Genomic DNA, 22,291 nt, shown 5'->3' with positions numbered 1-22,291 from the left:
AAAAAGCCGTGTGAGTTCCAGGACAGCCAAGGCTACACAGAGACCCCGTCTCAACCCCTGCCTCCCCACAAAAACAGCTTGCTGTTCGCTTGGAAAGAGGGTACTTACATGACTGCCTCAGAGGGACATTTTTTTTATCCAGACAACATGCTGTGTGGACCTTGACCTAGACTTTGTTAGATATGCAACGTTCATATTTTTTAAAGTCTATATATATTTGTTTTTTCGATTGTCAATTACAAATAAAACTTAAGCAGGATTGATGGTGCATGTCTGGAATAACACTGGTAAGAAGGAGGCAACAAAATATTGAGTTTGAGGCCATCCTAGGCTATGTAGTGAGTTCCAGGGAAGCCTAGGCAACATAGTGTGACCCTATCTCAAAAGAATAAAATATAACTTTAAGCCAGGCAGTGATGGCACACACCTTTAATCCCAGCATTCAGGAGACAGAAGCAGGCAGATCTCTGTGAGTTCGAGACCAGCCTGGTCTACAAGAGCTAGTTCCAGGACAGCCTCCAAAGCCACAGAGAAACCCTGTCTCGAAAAACAAAAACAAACAAACAAACAAACAAAAAACCATGGGCTTCCTTAGGTAGGTTGTCATAGTGGTCACTGAAGCTGAGCCTGCCATTTTGCTGCTGGAAGCTCTTTCATTCTGTGTTACTCCTGCTTTCATTTGTGGACCCCACAATCCCCACAGAGGAAGCAAATCTCACCATGGGTTCCACACTTCACTGCCATAAATCTTTCACTCTTGTCTGCATCCTACAGCCTGCTCTCGAGGGCCCAGGTAACAGAGCATCTACCTGGTGTGTCCTCAGGGCCCCCTATGTGACCCTGTGGGGGTAAAGGGGAGCTGGTACCTGTGTCCCAGCAGGAGGGCTGCCCTTGGAGCATGTGTCAGTCTTGGGGAGCAAGATCTAGAGGAGTTAGTAGTTGGGCCCAGGAGAGGGGGCCCCACCTCAGAAACAAGCCAGATGATTTCAGAATGCTTTAGAGCTCTGGGTTAAAAAAAAAAAAAAAAAAAGTTAAAGCAGATACACTTAAAAATTTTTGAAAGCCAGGCAGTGGGGGCATTCGACTTTAACCCCAGCATTTGGGAGGCAGAAGCAGGAGGATGCTTGTGAGTTCAAGGCCAGCCTGGTCTACAAAGCAAGTTCCAGGACAGCCAGAGCTACATAGAGAAACCCAGTCTCGAAAAACCAAAAATAGAAAGAAAAAAAAAGAAGGAAGAAAAGAAAAGAAAGGAAACTTGAGATAACAGGAAAGGACATCTTCAGTGAGGAACCAACGGCAAATCTGTATGCAAAGACACCAAGTGTGGGAAAAGTTAGTCTGGCCTAGGAAGTGATGTCCCAGTGGCTGCTGATTGGGCAGGGCAGATGACAGACACCTGGGGCAGGTCAGCTGGGTGTGAGCTGGAGGAGGGGGCGGTTCAGGGAAGCCTGAAGGCCGGCCAGTAAATGGTGGTCCAGGGCAGGAGAGGAGCATTTGGGGGCAGTCTGGGTAGGGGATCGCACATGGTAGCAGTGTAAAGTCCCCATTTCAGCCACTCTTTCTCAGCCAGCTATTGCAGCTACCCTCTGTCCTACCCAGACCAGCTGATGACGACTCGGAGCTCTCTAGCGCCTCCTGTGACGTCAAGGGTCTGACCCGGGCATTCTCGGGGTCTGGGAGCAAGCCTGAGGAGCTGCTTGCGGCGCGCGCGGGCGCATCTTGATGAAGAAAGCTAATGACAAGCAGTCCCCGCCTAAGATGATCGGTGGGTGCGTGCCCCCCGCGCGAGGCGCTGGTTGCTATGGTCGCCGCGGCGGCCGCTGGCGGGCGGGGTCGCAGGGGGTGCCTCGCAGCGCAGTCATCTTTGGGGCCGGACGCGCAGGGCCACGCTGGTAACCTGGGGCGGCACCATGAAGGCCCTCAAGAAGGAATCCCGTCTTAAAATTCCAACCAGCAAATTCTTGGAGGCCGCAGACAGCATCAAAGGTTGGCGCTTGGAGGCCTTGGGTGCTCAGGAAAACCCGACAGGGATGCTTGGGCAGGGGTTAGGATCCTACAGATTTGAGGGAGGGTCACTGAGACCATGGGGAACAGGACACAGGCCGAAGGAGGGAGACATAGTGCCCTGGGCTTCAGTGGTGGTGACATGGCAAGTGCGGGACTAACAGAGGGGCTTCAGGGGTCAGTGATAGGGGGACAGGCTTCCAACTCAAATTATATCTTAGGGTGGTGCAGGGAACAGGGTTCCTGAATTGGGTGAGATGCCCAAGAACCAGGGAGCACCTGATGAGGTTCTTGGGAATTGAGGCAGGGGTCACCTAAGAGTCATGCTGGTGAAAAATCCACGAGTGAAAAACGACAACAACAAAACCCTTAACTTTATCGGTTTCAGAGTGCCGTTTATTTCTTTGGCCTTTCTGGCCTCATGAAAGATGTTCAGTCTAATATGGACTAGTATCATGAAAGTTTCCATTTGCAACCCGCTGCCTAAAAAAAAAAAAAAAAAAAAAAAAAAAAATGTCCTGCTTGGGATGGAACCCAGGGCCATGTGTATGCTAAACAACTCTCTGGTACTGAGCTATCCCTTGCCCTGTTTTTATTTCCTGAGGTCTGTCATGTAAGGACACTAGTAGGCACAGATGTATCAATATTGTGTGCCTCTAACCCTCCAGAGACACACTGAAGACCCAGAGGCATACCAAAAGACTTATAAATGCAAATATAGATGCCCATGGCAATTAAGGACCCTCAGAGCTTCTGAATTAGGCCTTGGTTGGTAGACTTAGAGGGAAGGGCTTTCTGAAGTAGATGGCTTGTATGGCACATTAAAGAAAAAGACAAATGGAAAAAGGAAGGTTTTGCTTTCTGGGTTTGGAGAGCAGTATGAATTCATGGATCAATGAACACAGAAACCAGAAGGCTCTGTGCAGGTGGGCAGGGGCCAGACCATGAAAGTGCTTCCCATGCAAAGTCAAGAGAGTCTGGTTGTGTGCCCTTGCAGGCCCTGAGGGGACCTAGCCTCCTAGGCCTGGTGCAGCACACTGTGAAGAGAGGGGCAGGCCAAGAGTTGAGAGAGTCCCCTGGGAGGCCCAGAGAATTAAAAAGACCCTAGTGGGGTTTTCTTTTCTTTTTATTTCTTCTTTCTTTCTTTTTTCTTTTCTTTTCTTTTTTTTTTGAATTTGGCTTTCTTTTATGTTTCTTCATAGTATAAAAAGCTGGTGCTGTTTCATGACATACTTTTAATAGTTGAGAAGGAGAGAGAGAAAAAAATAATTGGTTCCCTTTCCCAAGGGCAGCCAAGGGCTCTCCTAGCCACTGCCTCGTGCTCACCTACTTTCAGAGTGATCTTAATCAGATTTGAACTTTCTGCTGTAAACAGCTCAAGGAAGGAGTTTTTTTCACTGTGTATTTGTTTTGTTTTTAATAAGGGAAGGATTCGATTTGTTAAATAGCCTCTGAGTTAAGAACATGCACCACAGTGAGGAAGGGGGAAAAAACACAAGAGTGTTTAACATGCAAGGTCCCTTTCTCTTGAACTTGCTTAGAAGCCTCCAGTGTAGTACGCCTGCCTCCCCTGGGTCATATGTCCAGGCCACAAGTACGATCTTGTAGTCTTGTGCTGTGTGTCTCTGAGGTCTCTGATTCGTGAGCATAAAGGCAAGCAAACACAACTGGGAACCTGTTTAGAAACCTGAACTGCCTTCAGAGTCCTGTGGCTCTCCTTGGCCTTGTTGCTAAGCTACACGTAGCACCAGCTGCCCCTTGTACTACAATGACAGCTCTGCTCTGGGAGGAACAGTTCCTGGCTTGTTTTCCCCAGCTCAACCTTGAAGTCAGTTTCCCTAAGACTTTCAGCAACATTGAGGAAGAATGACGTTTGTGTAAGAAGTAGAAAAACAAAAAATCAGATCCCATCTTCTACCTCTCTATGGGTCTCCTCTTCTTCATCCTCTTAGCCATAGCCTTAGCTCCAACTAAGGTATCGCCCAACTGCCCCATTCAAAGAGGCTTATGCCTGACCCTTGTTAGGACAGAGAATGCCAGCTCTGTGGCTGGACAACAGCCCCACTCAGCTTGGGTTTCCAGAACAATGCACATGAACCTCAAGTTCAGTAGTAACACACCTCTACCCTGTGTGGTCCTCCAGGACACCCAGAACTGCCCCTAGCCTGAGGACTGGTCCTTCCTGCCTGTCTGTCTCACTGACATTGGATGGGCCATTCAGAAATGCCATTGTCAGCTCTCTACTCTCCTGTACCAGGGGTCAGATCCTTGATCTGGATTTCATTTAATATCCATTACAAAGATCACACATACACACAAAGTTATGTGCATGGCAGAGAATATTCACGGAACACTTTTGTTACTGTTGCTCTTCTGTTTGGGGCTAAGGTTCCAAAGCCGCCATGCTGTTTCCCCTCATCCAGATCAGCAGCCCTGACTCCCCAGCAAGTTCCCCATGTCATCATGCCACACACCTGCCACATTCAGCCTTGCTCACACTGTGGCCTTACCTGTAATACCAACATCTGCAGGTCCACCTCTGCAAAGCATTTGTCCCCTTCTGGCTCCCCCAGGCTGAATAGCTGTCCCTGCAGCTATTCCTTGAACCTTTTTTAGAGTCTTCAACTCTGTGACGGGCATAGTTGTTCTTTGAATGGCTAATGAGACCTATTAGCTTAATTTTTACAAAGACATTCACATTAAGATCATTGTGTGCTCAGGGCGGTGGTGGCCCAGCACTAGGGAGGCAGAGGCAGGTGGACCTCTGTGAGTTCAAGGCCAGCCAAGTCTACAGAGTGAGTTCCAAGACAGCACGAGCTGTGACATAAAGAAACTGTCTCGGGGGAAAAAAAAATCACTGTGTGGTTATGTTTCCTTCAAGAGGGACCACATTGCAACGTCATATACTATCTTCTCTGTCCTTTGCAACACATAGGTGGTTCTTGGTGATCTAGGCACATTAGTGCACACCTGTAAAACCATCACTGAGAAAGCAGAGGCAGGAGAATTGCCTTGAGTGTGGCAATTGCCTGGGCTAGACAGTGAGTTCCAAGTCAGCCTGGGATAGAAGGAGATCCTGTCTGAAAAGAAAAGAAAACAACAAAAAAAGACACTTGGTGGATAGTCTCTAAAATGGGCTTCACTTTGAAATGCGTATGTCAGTTAATCAGAGCACGACCCATCCCCCACCTGTGCAGTGTGGAAGCATTTATTGTAATGCACTCGATATAGTTCAAACTTCAGATGAGGGCTTTCAAGAGCTGCTTCAGTCTCAATCAGTCAGGGTCTGTGTTGCTCACTGAGTGTGGTGGGAGCTTCGGCTCCAGGAATCTTCATCGGTGTTGAAGATCCGTGCTTATATCTACCTACCAGTAATTCTATATCCATCAGTGAAAAGCGCATCTGGAGCTGTTTAGTCCCTAGGGAAGATGTAGACCAGCCAAGGTGATGGGTAGAAGAAGAAACACATGTCCTGGAAAACATAAATAATATGGAGATGTTTCTAACAGTGGATCTTCAAATGGCCACAGTTCCTCGTGGGTTGCCACCTGCTTTGATGTTTTTATAGAAGGGGAGAGAATTAAAAATCGGAACCCAGGCCCATCTAGATGGGGACCAGTAATCTCAGTGCTCAGGTGGCTGAGGCAGGAAGATAGCAAATTCCAGGCCAGCCTGGGCTTCAATAGGAAGATCCTGTCTCAGAAAGAAAGCTTTGCTCAGGGCCCTAGTGATGTGCATGACTTTAATCCCAGCACTCTCCCAGCACTCAGAGACAGAGGTAGGTGGGTCTCAGTTTGAAGATGGCCTGGTCTACAAAGCAAGTTCTAGGGCAGCTGGGAGTTACACAGAGAAACACTGTCTGAAAAAAACCAAAAAAAAAAAAAAAACCTAAATCAAAACCCAAGGCTGCATCTCCAGGTGTGGTGGAGGAAGAGCAGAGGGAAATGGGGTCAGACTGCTCAATTCTGCATGTATCTGTGTGTGTGTGTGTGTGTGTGTGTGTGTGTGTGTGTGTGTGTGCGCGCGCGCGTGCAAAGATACCCTGAGCTGCTTCCCCTGTGGAGGAGATGGACTGAGAGTTATGTTTGGAATGATTTTTTTTTAAACCACTTGCAATGTGGACATTTCCTTTAAACACACACACACACACACACACACACACACACACACACACACACACACACACACACACAAACCCCACAGTTTGTGTAAACCAAAGCCTCTGCCTTGATGTTGGAGTGGTACAGTCTTTTATAGATTAGAGCACTAGATAAAACCCAAGTGTTGTTCTAAACCCCCTGATGGCTGAGTTTAGGTTCTCCTTTGATTGTTTTGTATAGATGTTTACATCAAACCCTTCTAAGCGGGGTGGGGGATGGGGGTGAAATTACCAACCAGAGAAGCAAAGTGTACATCTGAAAGAAAAGTTTAGGCCACCTCTTTGAATGCAGACAGACTTGTCCTGGTCAGAGGGCCTCTGGATGTCACTTAAGTGACATAAACTCTGATCTCTATACTTTACTGCAGTTGCATGGGCCACGGGCATCTAGCATCTCTGGCTGCAGTAGACCCTTAAATAATCCTGTCCTCAATCTCGGACCCCTAGGCTGTCCCTGGCCCTGCCTGCCTCTGTCGTCAGGGTAGGGGGAAATCCCTCGTATGGATCACTGAGCTCTCGGTGACATTACTGCTACTTCCTCCTGCCTTTCTGCGCCCCCCCCACAACACCCCACCCCATCTCACTCCACTCCAGTGATTTTACAGGGCATGCTTTGAGTTCCAGAGGGTTCTCCCTCCTCTCTGGCCTCTAGGCCTCTTCACACTGTTCCTTCTGGAATGTTTGTTTTGTTGTGGGACTTCTCTTTCTCCTTTACTCTCAGTAGGAATACCACCTCTTTATTGAAGATTCCCCAACCACCCCTGGGGGGTGGGGGGGGAGGCTAGTGTCCCATGCTCAGTCACTCAGTCTGCCTGACCATTTTGTCTTTTGTAGCTGTTTTCACCCCCAAACTGAAACTCTGTCTTCCCAGGACCTCACCACGCAATTCTGGTTGGCTTGATCTCACTGTATAAACCATACTGACCTGAAACACAGAAATCCTCCTGCCTCTGCCTCCCAAGTGCAAGATTAAAGGTTTCTTTCATTTTAAAAGATTTATTTATTTTATACAGATGAATGTTTTTGCTTAATGCATATATGTGTACCACATGCATGCATGCCTGGTGCACACAAGGTTCAGAAGAGGGCATCAGATCCCCTGGGATTGGTGTTACAAAAAATTTTGTTTTCTAGATGGGTTTCTCTGTATAAGAGTCCTGGCTGTTCTGGAACTCACTTTGTAGACCAGGCTGGCCTCAAACTCACAGAGATCTGCCCGCCTCTGCCTCCCAAGAGCTTACAAATGGTTTTGAGCTGGCATGCAGTTATTAGTCATTGAAACTTGGGTCCTCTGCAAGAATAACAAGTGCCAGATAGCTGGTCTTATGACGATGGTTAAAACTGGCATGGTGGCAGAGGCAGGCGGATTTCTGTGAGTTCAAGGCCATCCTAGTCTATACAGCAAGTTTTAGGCCAGCCAGGATGACATAGTGAGACCCTGTCTCAAGAAAGAAAAAGAAGCCTAATGCCAAGCCTCTGCAGGTGGTGGCATACACCTGTAGCCTCATTGCCTGAGAGATGGAGTTAGGAGGATCACTGAGGTTATCCTGAGCTACATAGTGAATCTGAGGCCATCCTGGGCGACATGAAATCTTATCTAAAAAAAAAAAATCAACATTAGCAGGACAGTGGTGTCACATGCCTTTAATTCTAGTACTTGGGGGGTGAGGGGCAGAGGCACTAGCATTTCTGAGTTTGAGACTAACCTGGTCCACAGAGTGAGTCCAGGATAGCCAGGGCTACACAGAGAAACCCTGTCTCAAAAAACCAGAAGTAAAATTAAAAAGGGCCAGGTACAGTGGTGCCCATGTTTAAGTCTAGCACTTAGAAGCAGGTGGATCTCTATGAGTTCAAGGCCAGCCTTGAACTTGTGATGTGAGGAATTGAACCCAGGGCCTCACTAACTTGCACATGATTGCTAGGCAAGCACTCTACCATTGAGCTACATCCTGAGCTCTCAGTCTATCATTTATTTGTGTATGAATCTATGCAGAGAACTCTTAAAACACACTTCTCTGCTTCTCTACAGAAAAGAAGCGGGCAAAGGCACCTGAACAGCCCACACCCCCCATTCAGGAAGAGCCTGAACCTGTCAGCAATGTCTTACAAGGAGATGACATTCTTGCCTTGGCCATTAAGAAGGATGACTTGAAGAAGGTAAGGTTGAAGGTCAAGGGATCCCTTAGAACACCCAGCCACTCTCATGGTCTATCCATCCCTCCATTGGCTTCCTAATCCCAAGGAGTCACCAATTCCATGGGGAAAAAGAAAATCCATCAAATGCAAATTATTTTACTTTAGCATCTGAAGGAACACACAGGAAGTTAGGTTTTCAAATTTTGAGATTCTGGTAGATCCACAAAATAGTAAGGTACCGTGGGACAAGCACTGTCATGCCCATTCTGCAGATGGGCAAGCATGTTTAAGCAGTGTGGTTAGAAACAAGCACAAGGCTGTTGAACTACACCTTTACCCCTTACCTGTCAGTCACGCTTACTTAATCTGTCTGGACATGCCAGGTGCTATGTTTCCCCTCCAGATTGCTCCTAAATTTCAGTTCTGTGACACAGGTGTTTCCAGGAAAGGACGTATGGTTGGAGCTGGGGAAGTTAATCCTCAGGAATCATACCATGAACTGTGTGTGTGTGTGTGTGTGTGTGTGTGTGTGTGTGTGTGTGTGTGTGTGCGCGCGCGCGCGCGTGCGTGGCACGCGTGTCCCTCCTTCTCTTCCCAAGCGGCATTTTCTTCATCTTTGTTTCTTTTTAGCAACACATTCCTCGGTTTACAGAAACAGGAGAAAAGCCTGTTGAGACACAGAAATTTATCATCCGTAAACTCAAACCGAAGGATTCCAGCAGGAAGGTCTACCACTTGGTAGCACATCCTGCTCACCCTGATGCCACCACAAAACCCCTCGACTACTCTGGTATGGGTCTCTAGGCCTTGCTTTCTTGGGTGGGTCTTGAAAGAAAGCCTACTCTCCATCAAACAGCTGAGTAGTTCACAGCTTCTGTCTCTCCACTCCTCCTCCCTCCCCAGGTCCCAGCGACAGCTTTTTAAGCAGTGACCAGATCCTGCCTCACCAGATCTTGGGGAGTCTCCAGGACTTTAAAAGGATTGCAGTGGCTCGAGGGAATACTCAGGTTTGTTCGTCCAGAGCTATGTGGCCGAAAGAAATAGCTGAAGCCATTTGCTCCCCTGCAGAGTCAAAGGGGTGTGTGTGTGGAGATGGGGGTGTATGGGTGTAGGAGATAGGTCAGTCTCTGGGCCTAGATGATAAGTGACCCTTTGGGAAGTAGTTGCAAGTCACAGAAGTCAGTTGCCTGTTTCAGCCGCCTTCAACAAAGTGGGGATTTATTAGAAGGAATTCAGAGCTGGCCTTGGAACCCTGGGTCTGGGTAGATTGAACCCCACAAGACAGCAGAACCCTGGGCCCAGCTCATTTCCCATCTCTGGAGACTGGATTGCTGGAGGGAGATGTCCCTCACTGATCCCTGTGCTACCTCCCTGTCACAGAGCACTCCTCTGCCTCGGATCCTTCACTTCTATTTGGGTTGGGTACTGGAACTGGAGGAAACCATAAGTTATGAAGAAGAGCTAACCTAAAGGACACTGACCCTTCTGGGCAGAGGGGACTGTCATCATTCCCCAGGTCCCCTGGTTTGTTTTCTGTCCCTTGCCAAGCTATGGTCCTGAAGAGGAGGGATTCTTAGAGCAGGACAGAAGCTGGGACCTAGGCCCAGGTCAAACTTCCTCCCCTACTTGTACATTCCAGCTAGCGAAGCTGATACACATCCAACCCTGTCTGATGACCCTCATCTCAGCTAAAGAAGAGTCGAAGCCAAAGTCCCCAAAGGAAGTGAAGAGACCTCCATGGGCCCCACCTCTCCAGCACAACTTCCTGAAGAACTGGAGACGGCATGTTGCCTTGTGGAAGAAGCAACAGGAAGTCCTCAGTGGTGAGCCCAGCTGACAGGGACCTGCCAGGCCTCCATCTGGCACGGAGGCTCTTCTGTGTCCTCTCCCCCACCCCTCCACAGCCTGGACTTGCACTGACTAGCATTTGTGCTGCTACCACTGAGACCCTCTGGTTCTCAGGCCTCAGTGGGTCCTGAAGTGAGCCTGAGAGTGAACCACCTGACTCATGGTGCCTGAGCCTGTGTGTTCTGTTTTGGTCACATTCTTCCTTCTCCCTCTCTAGAGCATCTCAAGAAGCCAGTGAGTGAGCTGCTGATGCACACTGGGGAGAGCTACAGAAAGATCCAGGAGGAGCGGCAACTCATTGACCGTGCACTTCCAACTCAGCATGACGGAAAAGTGAGGACACTATTCCCAAGTACAGAGAGGGAGAGAGGGAGAGGAGGAGGAGGAGGAGGAGGAGGAGGAGGAGGAGGAGGAGGGAGGGAGAGAGAGAGAGAGAGAGAGAGAGAGAGAGAGAGAGAGAGAGAGAGAGAGAGAAAATGCACAAATGCACATGGGGAGTGGTGCCAACTGTCTCTAGTTACACGGTTGAGGAGAAAACAGCCTGTCCATTACCAAGCATTGTTAAGCCCTTAGGATCTTTATTGTATTATTTCATGTTTCCGGGCTGCTCACTTTAATAATTTAACCTGTGGTGGTCCCTGGTGGTCAGTTAATCATAAGAGTCAGTTTATCATATTTTCTCTCTCTTTCTCTTTCTTTCTTTCCTTCTTTCTTTCTTTCCTTCTTTCTTTCTTTCCTTCTTTCTTTCTTTCCTTTCTTTCCTTTCTTTTTCTTTTTTTCTTTCCTTCTCTCTCTCTTCTCCTCTTCCTCCTCCTCCTACTTTTTTGTCTAACCAAGGTCAAACCACTGTGCTGTGTTTTGACACATCAGTGAATGTCTTGGACCAGTTCACCCCATCTTTCTGGCATTTTGAAAACAAGAAAGTGGTTAAATGCCCACTCTTCTGCCATTGGGTCCCAGTGGATGCCCCACCAGCCTCTGGGTGAGGTACAGAGGTGACCTCACTACTCTGTCCTTCCTTGTCAGGGTTTTAAAGCAGCCAATTGGTTCTGGAGTCCACTTGAGTACCTGGGAGATGAGATGACAGGCCTTCTCATGACCAAAACAAAAACTCAGCGTGGCCTGGTGGAACCCATCACACATATCAGGAAGCCCCACTCCATCCAAGTGGAGACTGGTGAGAAGCAGTGCCTGGACCCGTTAACTTCCTGTGTCTGGTGCGGGAGGCAGGGCAGTATGGTGTGGGCAGCATGACTCTGGCCCCAGTCCTGGTTCACTTGCTTTGAGCAAGTCCCAGACTCAACCTGGGTTCCAGTTCCTACCTCAGTGAAATTGGCAGAAGCGGTAAGGGAGGCAGGGAAGTTAGGATCCTTGGCATAGAGCTTTCACCAGCCCCATGCAGCTGCTGAGTCCCTGGAATGTGACAAGTCTACATAGAGATAAGCTGTTGGTGTGGGCCAGTTTGAAAAACAATATTTTAGTAGTCATTTCTATATCATTTGCAATAGTAGTCTTCATACATGGAGTTAGATAAACTGTCTTAAATAAAATGAATCTCACTTAGAGTTGGTGAGATTTACCTTTTCAACATGCATCTAGAAAATTTGAAGTGACACACATGGCTTGCATTTGTGGTTTGTATTATACTTTCCATGGGGTAGTCATTCTTTAGAGCCCACCAGCCTGCACAGATTTACACCCCAGCTGTACTAGCTTTCTGAATTTCTATGAAGTATTTGGCTTCCATTGTCCTTATTTTCTATCATAGGCGTTGGAGGGGGGTAGATTAAAAGAGATATTATATGCATTAAGGGTTTCTGGCTCCTTGCTAAGACTCACCAGAAGGTAGTTGCTGCTGTTATTGCAATCCAAAGATTTGGCTCTCTGACAGCTTATTTTGTGGGATTCCTTTATAGGGTTGCTAAGGAGGTAGAGGGCCAGAGAACTGAGTAGAGCTGCCGGGCAGAAGCTGTCGTCATTCCCCAATCCTCCTCAGGAGCGCTGTTGGGATGGGTGTTCTCAGGACCCTGGAGCAAAGGGTGGGAAGCAGGCATGATGGCAGCCTGTGCTGAAGGTCCTCCATCTCCACTCCAGGGTTACCAACGCAAAATGATGCTTGGTACCGCCACACCTGGGACCGGAGTCTGTTTCTGATCTACCGGCGCAAGGAGCTACAGAGCATCATGGCAGAACTGGATTTCAGCCAGGAGGTTGCTAATGCCTTCATACCCTATCCTAAGGTGCTTCAGACGATAACCTGCCAGTCAGCTCACACTCCTTCTCTCTACCCCTCTTAGGACATAGACGCCCTGGAGGTGGTGGGCAGTGGGAAACCCTTCTCATCTGTCTCAGTAGAAGAGTATTCACCACTTGAAAAGAGTCCGAAGAGCTCCTCTGAAGACATGGTGTTCCTGTGAGTCTGAGCCCAGGAGAGAGAGGCTGGAGAGCATGGTTGCCCTGACATCCACCAGTGTTGGAGGGCAGGCTTCCCTTTCTGAAGTCAAAATCAGAGTGGCTTCATCCAGGCCTTGCCAGTAGCTGCCTCCCTCTCCTCTAACACATTCCAGCATGTCTGCCAGCTGTCTGCCACCGTCTTTTCCTTCCCCACAATTTGCCCATATATTACTGTGCTACTTAAATGTCCCTACCCGCAGAGCCTTCCACAGCTACGCACAGGGAGTGGCCCTGGAGACTTGAAGAGACCCAGCAAGGCTGATCCAATCTCTAGAATTCCTGACAACTGTGGCCACGGTTCCAAGTGATGTTAGTGCTCAGCCTCTAGGAAAATAATCAGTTTTCTTTACAGAGACTCATTGACCAACCTCTCTGACACGGCCCCCATGCCTATTCTCGGCCCTTCACTGCTGTTCTGTGGGAAGCCAGCTTGCTGGATCAGAGGCAGTAACCCAGATGACAAGGTAAACTGCCTTTTCAGCCTCATGCACTTGCGGGAAGGACCTCCCTCCCTGATGGGCCAGGCCCCAAGGTGACCGTGACAGTCACAAGGAGTCCAGACAGTTTGTGATATGTGCTTTTATCTGATTGCACATTCCACATGCCCAAAAATGGACACAGGAGCACTAACTTAAGCAAAAACGAGGTCACAAGGCTAAAAAGGCTGACGTGATGGTTCATGCCTTACATTCCAACAATCAAAAGGCAGAGGCAGGCCGATCTCTGTCAGTTAGAAGCCAGCCTGGTCTACAGAGCTAGTTCTAGGACAGCCAGGGCTACACAAAGAAACCCTGCAGGGGGTGCATTACTGATAATACCTAGTTTTTACTTGGCTCTAAACTCTTTTACATAGATAGGGCTAGATGGAGGTTTTAGGATAGTTTTTAATATTATTATTATAGTTATGTATATGTATATGTATGTGATGTGTGCAGGCTTGTGTACATGTCCATGTCCAAATATGTGTGAGCACACATGTGGATGAGGTGCACATTGCTTGGGGGAACATATGTGTGTAGGCCTGAAGCTGACAAAGAGTGTCTTCCTCTCTTGCTTTCCACCTGTGTACTGAGGCAGGGGCATTCACTGAACTTAAAGCTAATGTTTGGGTGGGTCTGGCCAGCCAGCTTGCTCTGGGGATTCTGTCTTCACCTCCTGTGTGCTGGGATTACAGGCAGGCTGTCACACTCAACCTGGCTTCTAGAGATGAGATCTCCAGTCTTTGGGTTGCAAACTAACCTCTGAGTCACCTCTCCAATACCAGTTCTAGAACAGTCTTCAGATGCTAAGGAGCAGAAAGAAATACTGGGTGTAAAATGTTTCTCTTCTTTATACTGAAGATAACCTCCAGTATAGGGGTTGACACCACTCAGGGCAACCAGGCCAAGAGGACCAGTGTGAACGCTGTACTTCCAGAGAAGCCATAGGAAACAAGGACAACTTGATCACCCCAGGACAAGATCTTTAGCCAAGACAGTGCTTGTACCCACTTCCTTCCATAGAAAAACATTGGAATTGGTGTCCGCCTGACATTTGAGACCCTCGAAGGAGACAAAACATCTTCAGAACTGACTGTGGCCAATAATGGCACTGTGGCCATTTGGTATGACTGGCGACGGCGGCCCCAGATGGATTTTTTCCAAGACTTAAAGAGAAACAGGACACAGCGATTTTACTTTAACAACCGGGAAGGTACCCCAAAGCGGCCCTCCTCACCAGGTCCCCATTTGTCTCAGTGACATATCCCAATCAGTCCATCCCCTCCTTCCACCTTGACCTCCCCGTTTCTCTCATGAATTGTGTGGTCATCTATTCACATCTGTTGAGAAAACAGTAGAACTCCTGAGAATACAGAGAGGGAGTAGCCATTCAGGGGCACAGACCTGGTGACCAGAGTGGGCTGCAGCGTGCTTCCTACCGTGCAGACTGGTGACTCAGCGGGCTCTTCACAGCCTCTGCTTCTTGTCTCTCTCAGGTGTGATTCTGCCTGGGGAAAGCAAACACTTTACCTTCTTCTTCAAGTCTCTGAACGCTGGCATCTTCAGGGAATCTTGGGAATTTGGGACCCATCCTACCCTCCTGGGTGGTGCTGTCCTTCAGGTCACTCTCCATGCTATCTCACTGACCCAGGACGTTTTTATGGATGAGAGGAAGTTGCTGGAGGTAAGAGACAGAATCACAGCCATGGGGGACAGCATGTGAGGTGGGACCATTCAGGGGTGCCCTAGGGATCTTGGTTTTCCTATCTTGAGAGGTGATTTTTCCCACCACACAGACAGACAATTACCACTCTTGCTTAGGAAATACTACTCAGGCCTTTATGATGTAAAAGATGGAAGGGCAGGCTAGGGCAGGGCAGCAAGTGACTCTGCCTTGTAGCCCCAGGTTAGAAGGGGACAAGTTGAAACCCTGAGATCCAGACTTCACAGAAGTATATACGAAGTCCCTAGTAAGAACTTTCACACCGGGGCTATGAGTCCCAGGTAGAAATGGGAGACTTCAGGGTTGGGCTGTGTTTTATCCATTGCTGTCTGCCACTGTGCAGTGGGGTGGGACTGAATGGATAAGGCTTGTAACCCAGAGAGAATGATTCAGATGACCAGCCTCAGTACCCTTCTCCATCATCAGCCTCTCTGGAGAGTGCAAGGTGAAAACTGGGAGCTCTTTGTAAGTGTGGCTTTATTATGCCATGTCCCTGTTCAGTAAGTGTGGCTTTATTATGCCATGTCCCTGTTCAGTAAGTGTGGCTTTATTATGCCATGCTTTGTAGATTTCCTGTGAAAAGCTGGGCTTTCACGTAGTGCCCTGCACACAGCTACCTGCTTTAGGCTGGGGCTTGTTCAGTGCCAATCAGATTATAACTTTGATAAAGGCCAAGTTTGCTGTATTTGATGACTCTAGGTCCTGTGTATGGAGAGACAGACACCCTTCTGCTGGGTTTCTATGACACTTAGTTTGTAGCCAGGCCAGAGGAAAGGTCACTACCATTCTCAAACTGTATACTTTGTCTCAACTCCTTCTTCCCATGGGGGTATTGGAGGGGTCCAAATCCTGTGCAGAGGTGTCTCTCCTCCAGGACTGGCCTCTGCTGGATGCCTTTTACCTTTTTGAGGGGAGCATGGATGTTTGGCAAGACCTAGAGAATTTTGAGTCTTGAAATAAGAGGTGTCTGTATAAGCCAGAGGGACAGACGTCCAGGCAGGAACTCAGACACTACTCTAGAGTGTTCTGACTCTCTCCTTGAGGATATACAGGCAGTGGAGAGCCTAGGCTGCCACCTTGGGCCGTCTTTCTTTTCCTCAGAGTAAGCTGGATGCCCACGAGGCTGTCGTCATCGCACAGAGCTTGCTGCAGGAGGTACTGAGGGGTGTCTCAACTCCAGAGCGTGCACCATCTCCTGTGGATGCTTATCTCACCGAGGAGGACTTATTCCACTACAGGAATCCTCGGGTATGGGTTGGCCCTGTGCACTCTGGGTGACCGTAGTAGCACACTCTTCCACATGCTGGAGCCTGTGCTGGGCGTCTTCCACACGTAATTTAGCTCCTCACAGAAATCCTGAGAGATAATGAGTGCGATTTACATCCTTATGGGATGTAAATACAGGAAATGAAGGCCTAGAGAAGTTAGAATGTACCCAAAATAGTTCACAAGTGGGTGGATGCTTAGTAAGACCAGAACATGATATAATTCTTCATTTAAACCTCGCCTTTCTTAGAAGGCCCAACAGTGTGTGTGTGTGTGTGTGTGTGTGTGTGTGTGTGTGTGTGTGTGTGTCTGTGTCTGTGTCCTCCTGCATCTTGGCTGCAGTTGCATTACCAGCATCAAGTGGTACAAAGTCTGCACCAGCTGTGGCACCAATACTCCATCCTGCCTCTGATGACTGAGGAGGCCAGGGCAGGTCAGGAGGATACCCTCACCTCCCGAGCTCGGCTTGCTCCAGTGCCTTTAGTGTTTGTCGAGAAGGCCCTGGGAAGCTCCGGTCACCTGATGGGCAGCAGGGGCCAGGTCACCGAGGCCTCACCCCTGCAACTGAGGCAGGAGATGGACATGCTCAAGGAGGCTCGAGATCTCTTCCCACATCAGAAGATTGGCACAGGCATAGGTACCAAGAGTTTTCCAAGGAAGAGCATCATGGAGGAGATTCTGGTTGAGGAGAGTCCTGACACGAAGACTACCAGGAGCCCCCGGAAGCTGGGAAGCCGTCCCCTACCCAAGTGGAACCTTTGCCTGGAGGACTTCAGAAAGGTGCCCCTAAGACTCTGAAGGGGTTGGTGGAGAATGTCCCTGAGTATGTTACTCATTTCTGGAAGCAGTCCGGAAGGCTCCAGTAACTTCCCTTGCCCCAAGAGCATATAGATGAAACCTGAGGGCCCAGAAAAAGTAGTGTCTTGAGTCAGAACTTTTTTTAAAAAAAACCAGGAGCTGGGAACCGGTTTTTGTGGGAGGTCACAGGCATCCGTAGAAGGCTCTTCGGTAGACTCCATAGCTTCTAGTTTTGGACCCTGTTCCGTGTAACAAGGGCCATTGCTAGAGAACACAGGGACCCTTGGAGTTCTGGTCCAGAATGGTTGCCCATGGTGTCCGTGACCCTAACCAGGCAGTGATGACCTTCCCTGAGGAGACACAGAGAGAGGATGCCCTTATCCAGCTCAACAAGGCAGCTGTGGATCTGTGCCAGGAACAGAAGCCATTGCAGTCTGACCTCCTGCACCAGACATGGTAGGTACCCTCCAAGATACCACCCCAGATTGCCTTCCCTTGGTAGCACCTGCCCTGGCGGCCTGGGAAGGTAGTTCTGGAATCCAGAAGGCTATGTTTCCCTTGAGTTCAGGATCCTTAGAAATGCTGCAAACATCTCACATTCTGGAACTTGCCACAGCAGCTCCACAGCTGCCAGTTGCTTCTCTGGGGAGCAGTCACAGCAGAACAAATAGTTTACCTTTTTTTGTTTCCCTCTTCCCCTTGTCTTGTTCCTTCTCAATGAGCAGAAGAATGGGGGTTAGGGGGCAAGCAGGGGACACTTGAGGAAAGAGGGGGCCTTCACTTCTCTGTTGTCAGCCAGCCATCACCTGTTTGGACTTATGTGGATAGGTTTTAGCAGGGCCCAGTGTAACGATAAATCTTTCTGCCAGCTGCTCGAGTTCTGTCCGCCACGTGGGTGGCCAAAATAATACACAGAGACTTACATTAGGAACAAATGCTGCTGGTCAATGTCTAGGATTTCTTACTTGCTAGCTCAGTCTTAATTATCAACCATAATTATTAATCTATATATTTTATAGACTTATCTTATTGAGGATGCTGACTGTGTATCCATTCTTCTCGGGATCACATGGTGGCAACTGTCCGTACTACATTTCCCAGAATCCTCCTCGACTCCTAGTCCCACCTATCTTTCTGCTTCATTGGCCGAGTAGTGCTTTATTCAACAACCAATAAGATAAACATACATAGAAGGACGTCCCCCCCCCCCCCCCATCAGCCCAGAAGACAGTCTCAGGAGCCTTGTGCCGGGAATCTTGTTCGAGGCTCAGCCCTTTCTGTGGAGCCTGACCAAGTCTAGCCATCACTCCAAGCAGGAATTTAGACAACGAAGCAAGAATGAGTTCATTCAGACTTCTTAAGACTAATCCTAGACCTTGTCTCTTGGTTGGCGCCACAGAGAAGCCAGATTCCACTGTAAACACTTGCATAGCATCAGGGAGGGTTGGTTGCTTGGTAACATGGCATTTTCAGGGTAGTGTCCACCCCCCCACGCCTCACCCCCCAACCCCCCCGGCACTGGAGTCCTTAAAGGGAGGCATCAGAACCTCTGAAGGTTCAAGGACAGATGAGGAGTGATGGCTTTTCTCCAATGAGTCTTTTCCTCTAGTTTGCAGCTGTGGCGAGATGTGATTGACAGCCTGGTAAGCCAGTCGCTGTGGCTAAGGGCTCTTTTGGGCCTGCCTGAAAAGGAGACAGTTTATTTGGATGTTCCAGACGATCAAGGTCAGACATTGTGAGGTCTCACCTATGTGTAGTTTTCCTCAGTCCTCTGTCCTGAAGGTAGTAGGACCTTGGCTGTTTATCCCCTTATGGTAGGTACTTGGCTGAGCCCATGGTTTGGGAGAGGGGGGTTTCATCCATCTTTATATCTGTTGTCAGCATTTGAGACTTGAATCCTACATTGGTGGAGTCCCCTTGTTTAGCATGCTGAATCATAGAGAGTTTAAATATAGAGGAACTGGGACTGAACTGTCTCTCGCCCCTGTCACACCGTCTTATTCCATAAGGTCACATAGAGGGCTCAAGGAAGTACTCTCCCCTTCCTTCCTTCGTTCTCTCTGCTCTCAGCCTGCAGGGATTCTCTCAGTTTTCCTCATCTCCCAGCGTGCCTTGGCAAAAGCCTGTGGTATAGGCCGCCTGGGGGGCCTTCTGTATGTCTCCCACTTTCCCCCTTAGGTCATAAGTCCCCTCCAGTCACAGACATGAAGGTACCAGTCGGTAGAGTTGGGAAGGAGGATCGGAAAGGGGGCACCCAGGAAAAAAAAGTGCTGGGTATCAGAGACAAAGAGGACAAAAAGGGCGTCAAGATACCAGGGAAAGAGGTATGTGTGGGTGTGGTCTGCACCCTGGATGGGGCTGGGTAGAGCTCTGGAGAGGCTGAGAGAGGCGGGCAGTGGCTCCACAAGAGCCGCTGGAGAGAACATCAGATATCCCTCAGGAGCTGTTGAGGTTATGTGTGTCTCCATTTCTCCAAGCAGGACCGCCTGAACAGCAAGAAACAGAAGTCAAAGGATGACAAGAAAGTGGTGAAGTCTGCAAGCCGGGACAGGCTCTCCTCGGAAGATCCTACCCATGACGGCACAGCCCATTCACATGAGCCCATAGACCCCCTGGTCATGGAGAAATATATCCACAGGTTGCATGCAGAGGTGAGGGGAAGAGGGGACCGCCATGCCTCCCAGCCCTCCTCTCATTTGCATCCTTCATTCCCTTTACTCCACAGAGGAGCACCTGCTTGAGAGAGAGGGAGGGAGGGAGGGAGGAAGAGAGAGAAAGAGAGAGAGAGAGAGATGAAGGATTGGCCAAGGAAGGGTGCCTTAGGCAGAGGAGCAGCTGATGCTGAGGAGGGAGTGTGCCAGCAGAGTGGCAAGAAAGAGAAGCTGCAGACAGAGCATGCAGTGCTCAAGAAGGACTGGGCTGGCCTCTGTGAGGCCTTGAGGTTTTCTCTGAGTGATCCCAGAAGCCATGCAGAATTCCTCATTGAATGTGATATGATTGGACGTAGGGTGCCTCTAGCTATCCTTTGGAAACCTAGACTCCCAGGAACATGACAAGGGTGAAGCCCTTCCCTTTCTAGGGCTGCTTCCTCCTCCCCACCTCCCCACACTGGCAGGTGTGCTTCTGAGAGAATACCATGTAGGACTGATTGTCTTGGTCCTCTTTCTGTTGCTATACCCAAATACAACAGATCAGGTGACTTATAAGAAAAGTTGATTTTTGGCTCACGGCTCTTCAGACCAGAAAAGCCCAGGAATGGGGCACTGGGGAGGGACTCTTGCTGCTTCAAATCATGGCGGAAAGCAGAAGGGCAACTGGGCTTGTGTGGAAGGTACAAAGAGACCAGCCTTGTTTTCTGACAGCCACTAGAACTCATGTGGTGAAGGTATTAATTGCTCTGTGAGGGTGGGCCCTCCTGACTCAAAGACCTCGAAAAGGTCCCAAGATTTCTCAGCACTCCCTTGGGAAGCCGATTTTAACAGGAGCTCTGGAGGGGGCAATGTACATTCAAAGGTTAGCAAGTGTGCTGAAAAGCTTCATCATGGTCTGGTCTTATCCAACAGATCCTTAGGGATGCTGCCAGGTCATCCCGGTCTTTTGTTACTATGGTTTTTCGAGGCATGGGGGAGGGCTACAAAATCATGCTCACTATGTCGGTGTCTTAACAGGGATGCTTCGTCTTTGGCTGATGAGGCACTGTGAATCTTGGCTTACATTACCATTCATTGTGGGACCACCCCAGGGTCTCATTTGACTCAGAGGTTCTGTTTGCTGCCGCCTATGACATCATTGAGTTTTTCTGATGGTTGATAGTGATCTAGAAAGTAATTATAGGGCTCTGGGGACTCTGGGGTATAAACCCTTCTTTGATTTTATGGTACTAAGAGTCAGTTTTCTTAGGCTGTGTGGTCCAGCTGCAGGAGAGGGCCCAGACTAAGTTTTGGAAGCTTCAGTGTGTAGATCTATGATCTTACAGGAAGGAGAGTTGGCTTCTGGAAAACCAACACAGATTTGGGACTGAGCCCAGGCCCACTCCAGATCGGAAACACAATTACATGCAGCAATACACTGGATAACTTTGGCATCCTCTCCATATTTTCTCTTTTAGCAAGTGCCTTCTGCAGAGCGAACCTTGGCCTCTGATGTTTGTCTCATTCTTCCAGGTCTATGGGCTGCTGGATACCCTGGTTACTGACATGATGATCCTGGCTGACGAGCTCAGACCCCTAGAGAGTGCTGAAGAGCCTTTGCGTTTTTGCATCTGATTCTTGGGCCCACGCTGCCTGCTGGGAGAATGGTTAGGAAAAGTCAATAAAGAATCTTTAGGTTCCTTCCATTTGTGTTGTGTCTCTGGGGATGCTGGATCTCAACTGTGTCAGCTGATGGTCTAGGTCCTCCTGATCCCACCTGCCCACATGTGGTTCTCAGAGCCACCCACATGTAGAGAGACGATGAGCAGATGACAACCAGAACAGCTAGGCAGGGCAGACCGCTATCTTGTCTTTGTAGCAGTCCCTGCCTCAGGCCCACACTTTCAGGGCCATGCTTCCTGGAGCCAACTCAAGCGGCATCACATAGTATGACCAAGTGAGAGACTAGGTGGGAGAGGCAGAGCTGATAGGATCTGGCTCTCTGGGATCTCCTACTAGAGCTCTCCCCATCCTTCAGGATGGCACTCGATAAGCTTTTTAAACCCTGGAGGAATGGGGGCTGAGCCCAGACCCATCCCAGGTCTGAAGAAAAAAAGACAACGATCTTCGACAATCCAAGAAACTCACAAGTACCACTTTTCTCTCCCCATCCGTTCTCTTTAGCACCCTTGTCTAAGCCAGGAGTTAGTATTTGGGGCTCTAGTCTGCTTTATGCTTTCCTCCAGTCAACCCATCTGGCCCTGAGCCATTTTTTTGGCTACGGTGAAAAATGTTTGTAATCTCAGTGGGACACTGAAGGTTGTAAATTCAAAATCAACCCGAGCTACATGACTTTGAAGCTAGCCTGGGCTACACGGGGAGAAGAGGCTAGCTATCTCAAGTAAGACAACAAAAACCACCTTGAGAATTTCCACTCCTTCCTGGAACAAAGGAATGCGAGACTGTGAAATGGGTGAAGGGCAACGAGCAGCCCAGCCGGGAAAGGAAGGCAATGCCTGCTCAAGTCAGTCATCCTGGGGTTTCTGCTGTAACAACTGCCAACAACTCGTGGGCTGGGGGTCCCTAGGTGCAATGGAGGATTAAGGGCAGCCGGTAGCTTGGGAGTAGCCAAATCCTGTGGCATTCATACTGACCTCATGAGCCTTCAGCAGTCTCCAGGTGAGAATGGAAGGCGTTTCAGAGCCGTCAGGGCCCTCCCAGAGTTAGAGAGTCCTCAAGCACCTTGTGGTGGCTAGGGGAAGCCAGCTGGGAGCAGGAAAAGACAAACCCCAGG

At 49.0% G+C, this 22,291-nt stretch overlaps 1 protein-coding gene across 1 annotated transcript; it reads left to right on the top strand.

Annotated features, from left to right (window-relative positions):
* Nucleotides 1-1,801: 1,801 nt before the first annotated feature.
* Mycbpap (MYCBP associated protein) lies at nt 1,802-21,166 on the top strand. The gene is made up of 19 exons (XM_035448145.1): nt 1,802-1,892; nt 8,193-8,320; nt 8,930-9,089; nt 9,203-9,306; nt 9,939-10,122; nt 10,365-10,480; nt 11,174-11,324; nt 12,242-12,357; nt 12,445-12,560; nt 12,954-13,065; nt 14,104-14,293; nt 14,577-14,764; nt 15,905-16,051; nt 16,412-16,849; nt 17,202-17,323; nt 18,477-18,592; nt 19,046-19,191; nt 19,348-19,518; nt 21,031-21,166. Exons 1-19 carry the CDS (start codon nt 1,802-1,804, stop codon nt 21,130-21,132), a joined length of 2,898 nt encoding a protein of 965 aa, XP_035304036.1. The 3' UTR covers nt 21,133-21,166.
* Nucleotides 21,167-22,291: the final 1,125 nt, after the last annotated feature.

Source organism: Cricetulus griseus, chromosome 7 (genome assembly GCF_003668045.3).
Source record: "Cricetulus griseus strain 17A/GY chromosome 7, alternate assembly CriGri-PICRH-1.0, whole genome shotgun sequence".
Lineage (NCBI taxonomy): Eukaryota > Metazoa > Chordata > Mammalia > Rodentia > Cricetidae > Cricetulus > Cricetulus griseus.
Note: the sequence above shows the minus strand (reverse complement) of the source record. Positions and strands in the feature narration are given on the sequence as shown.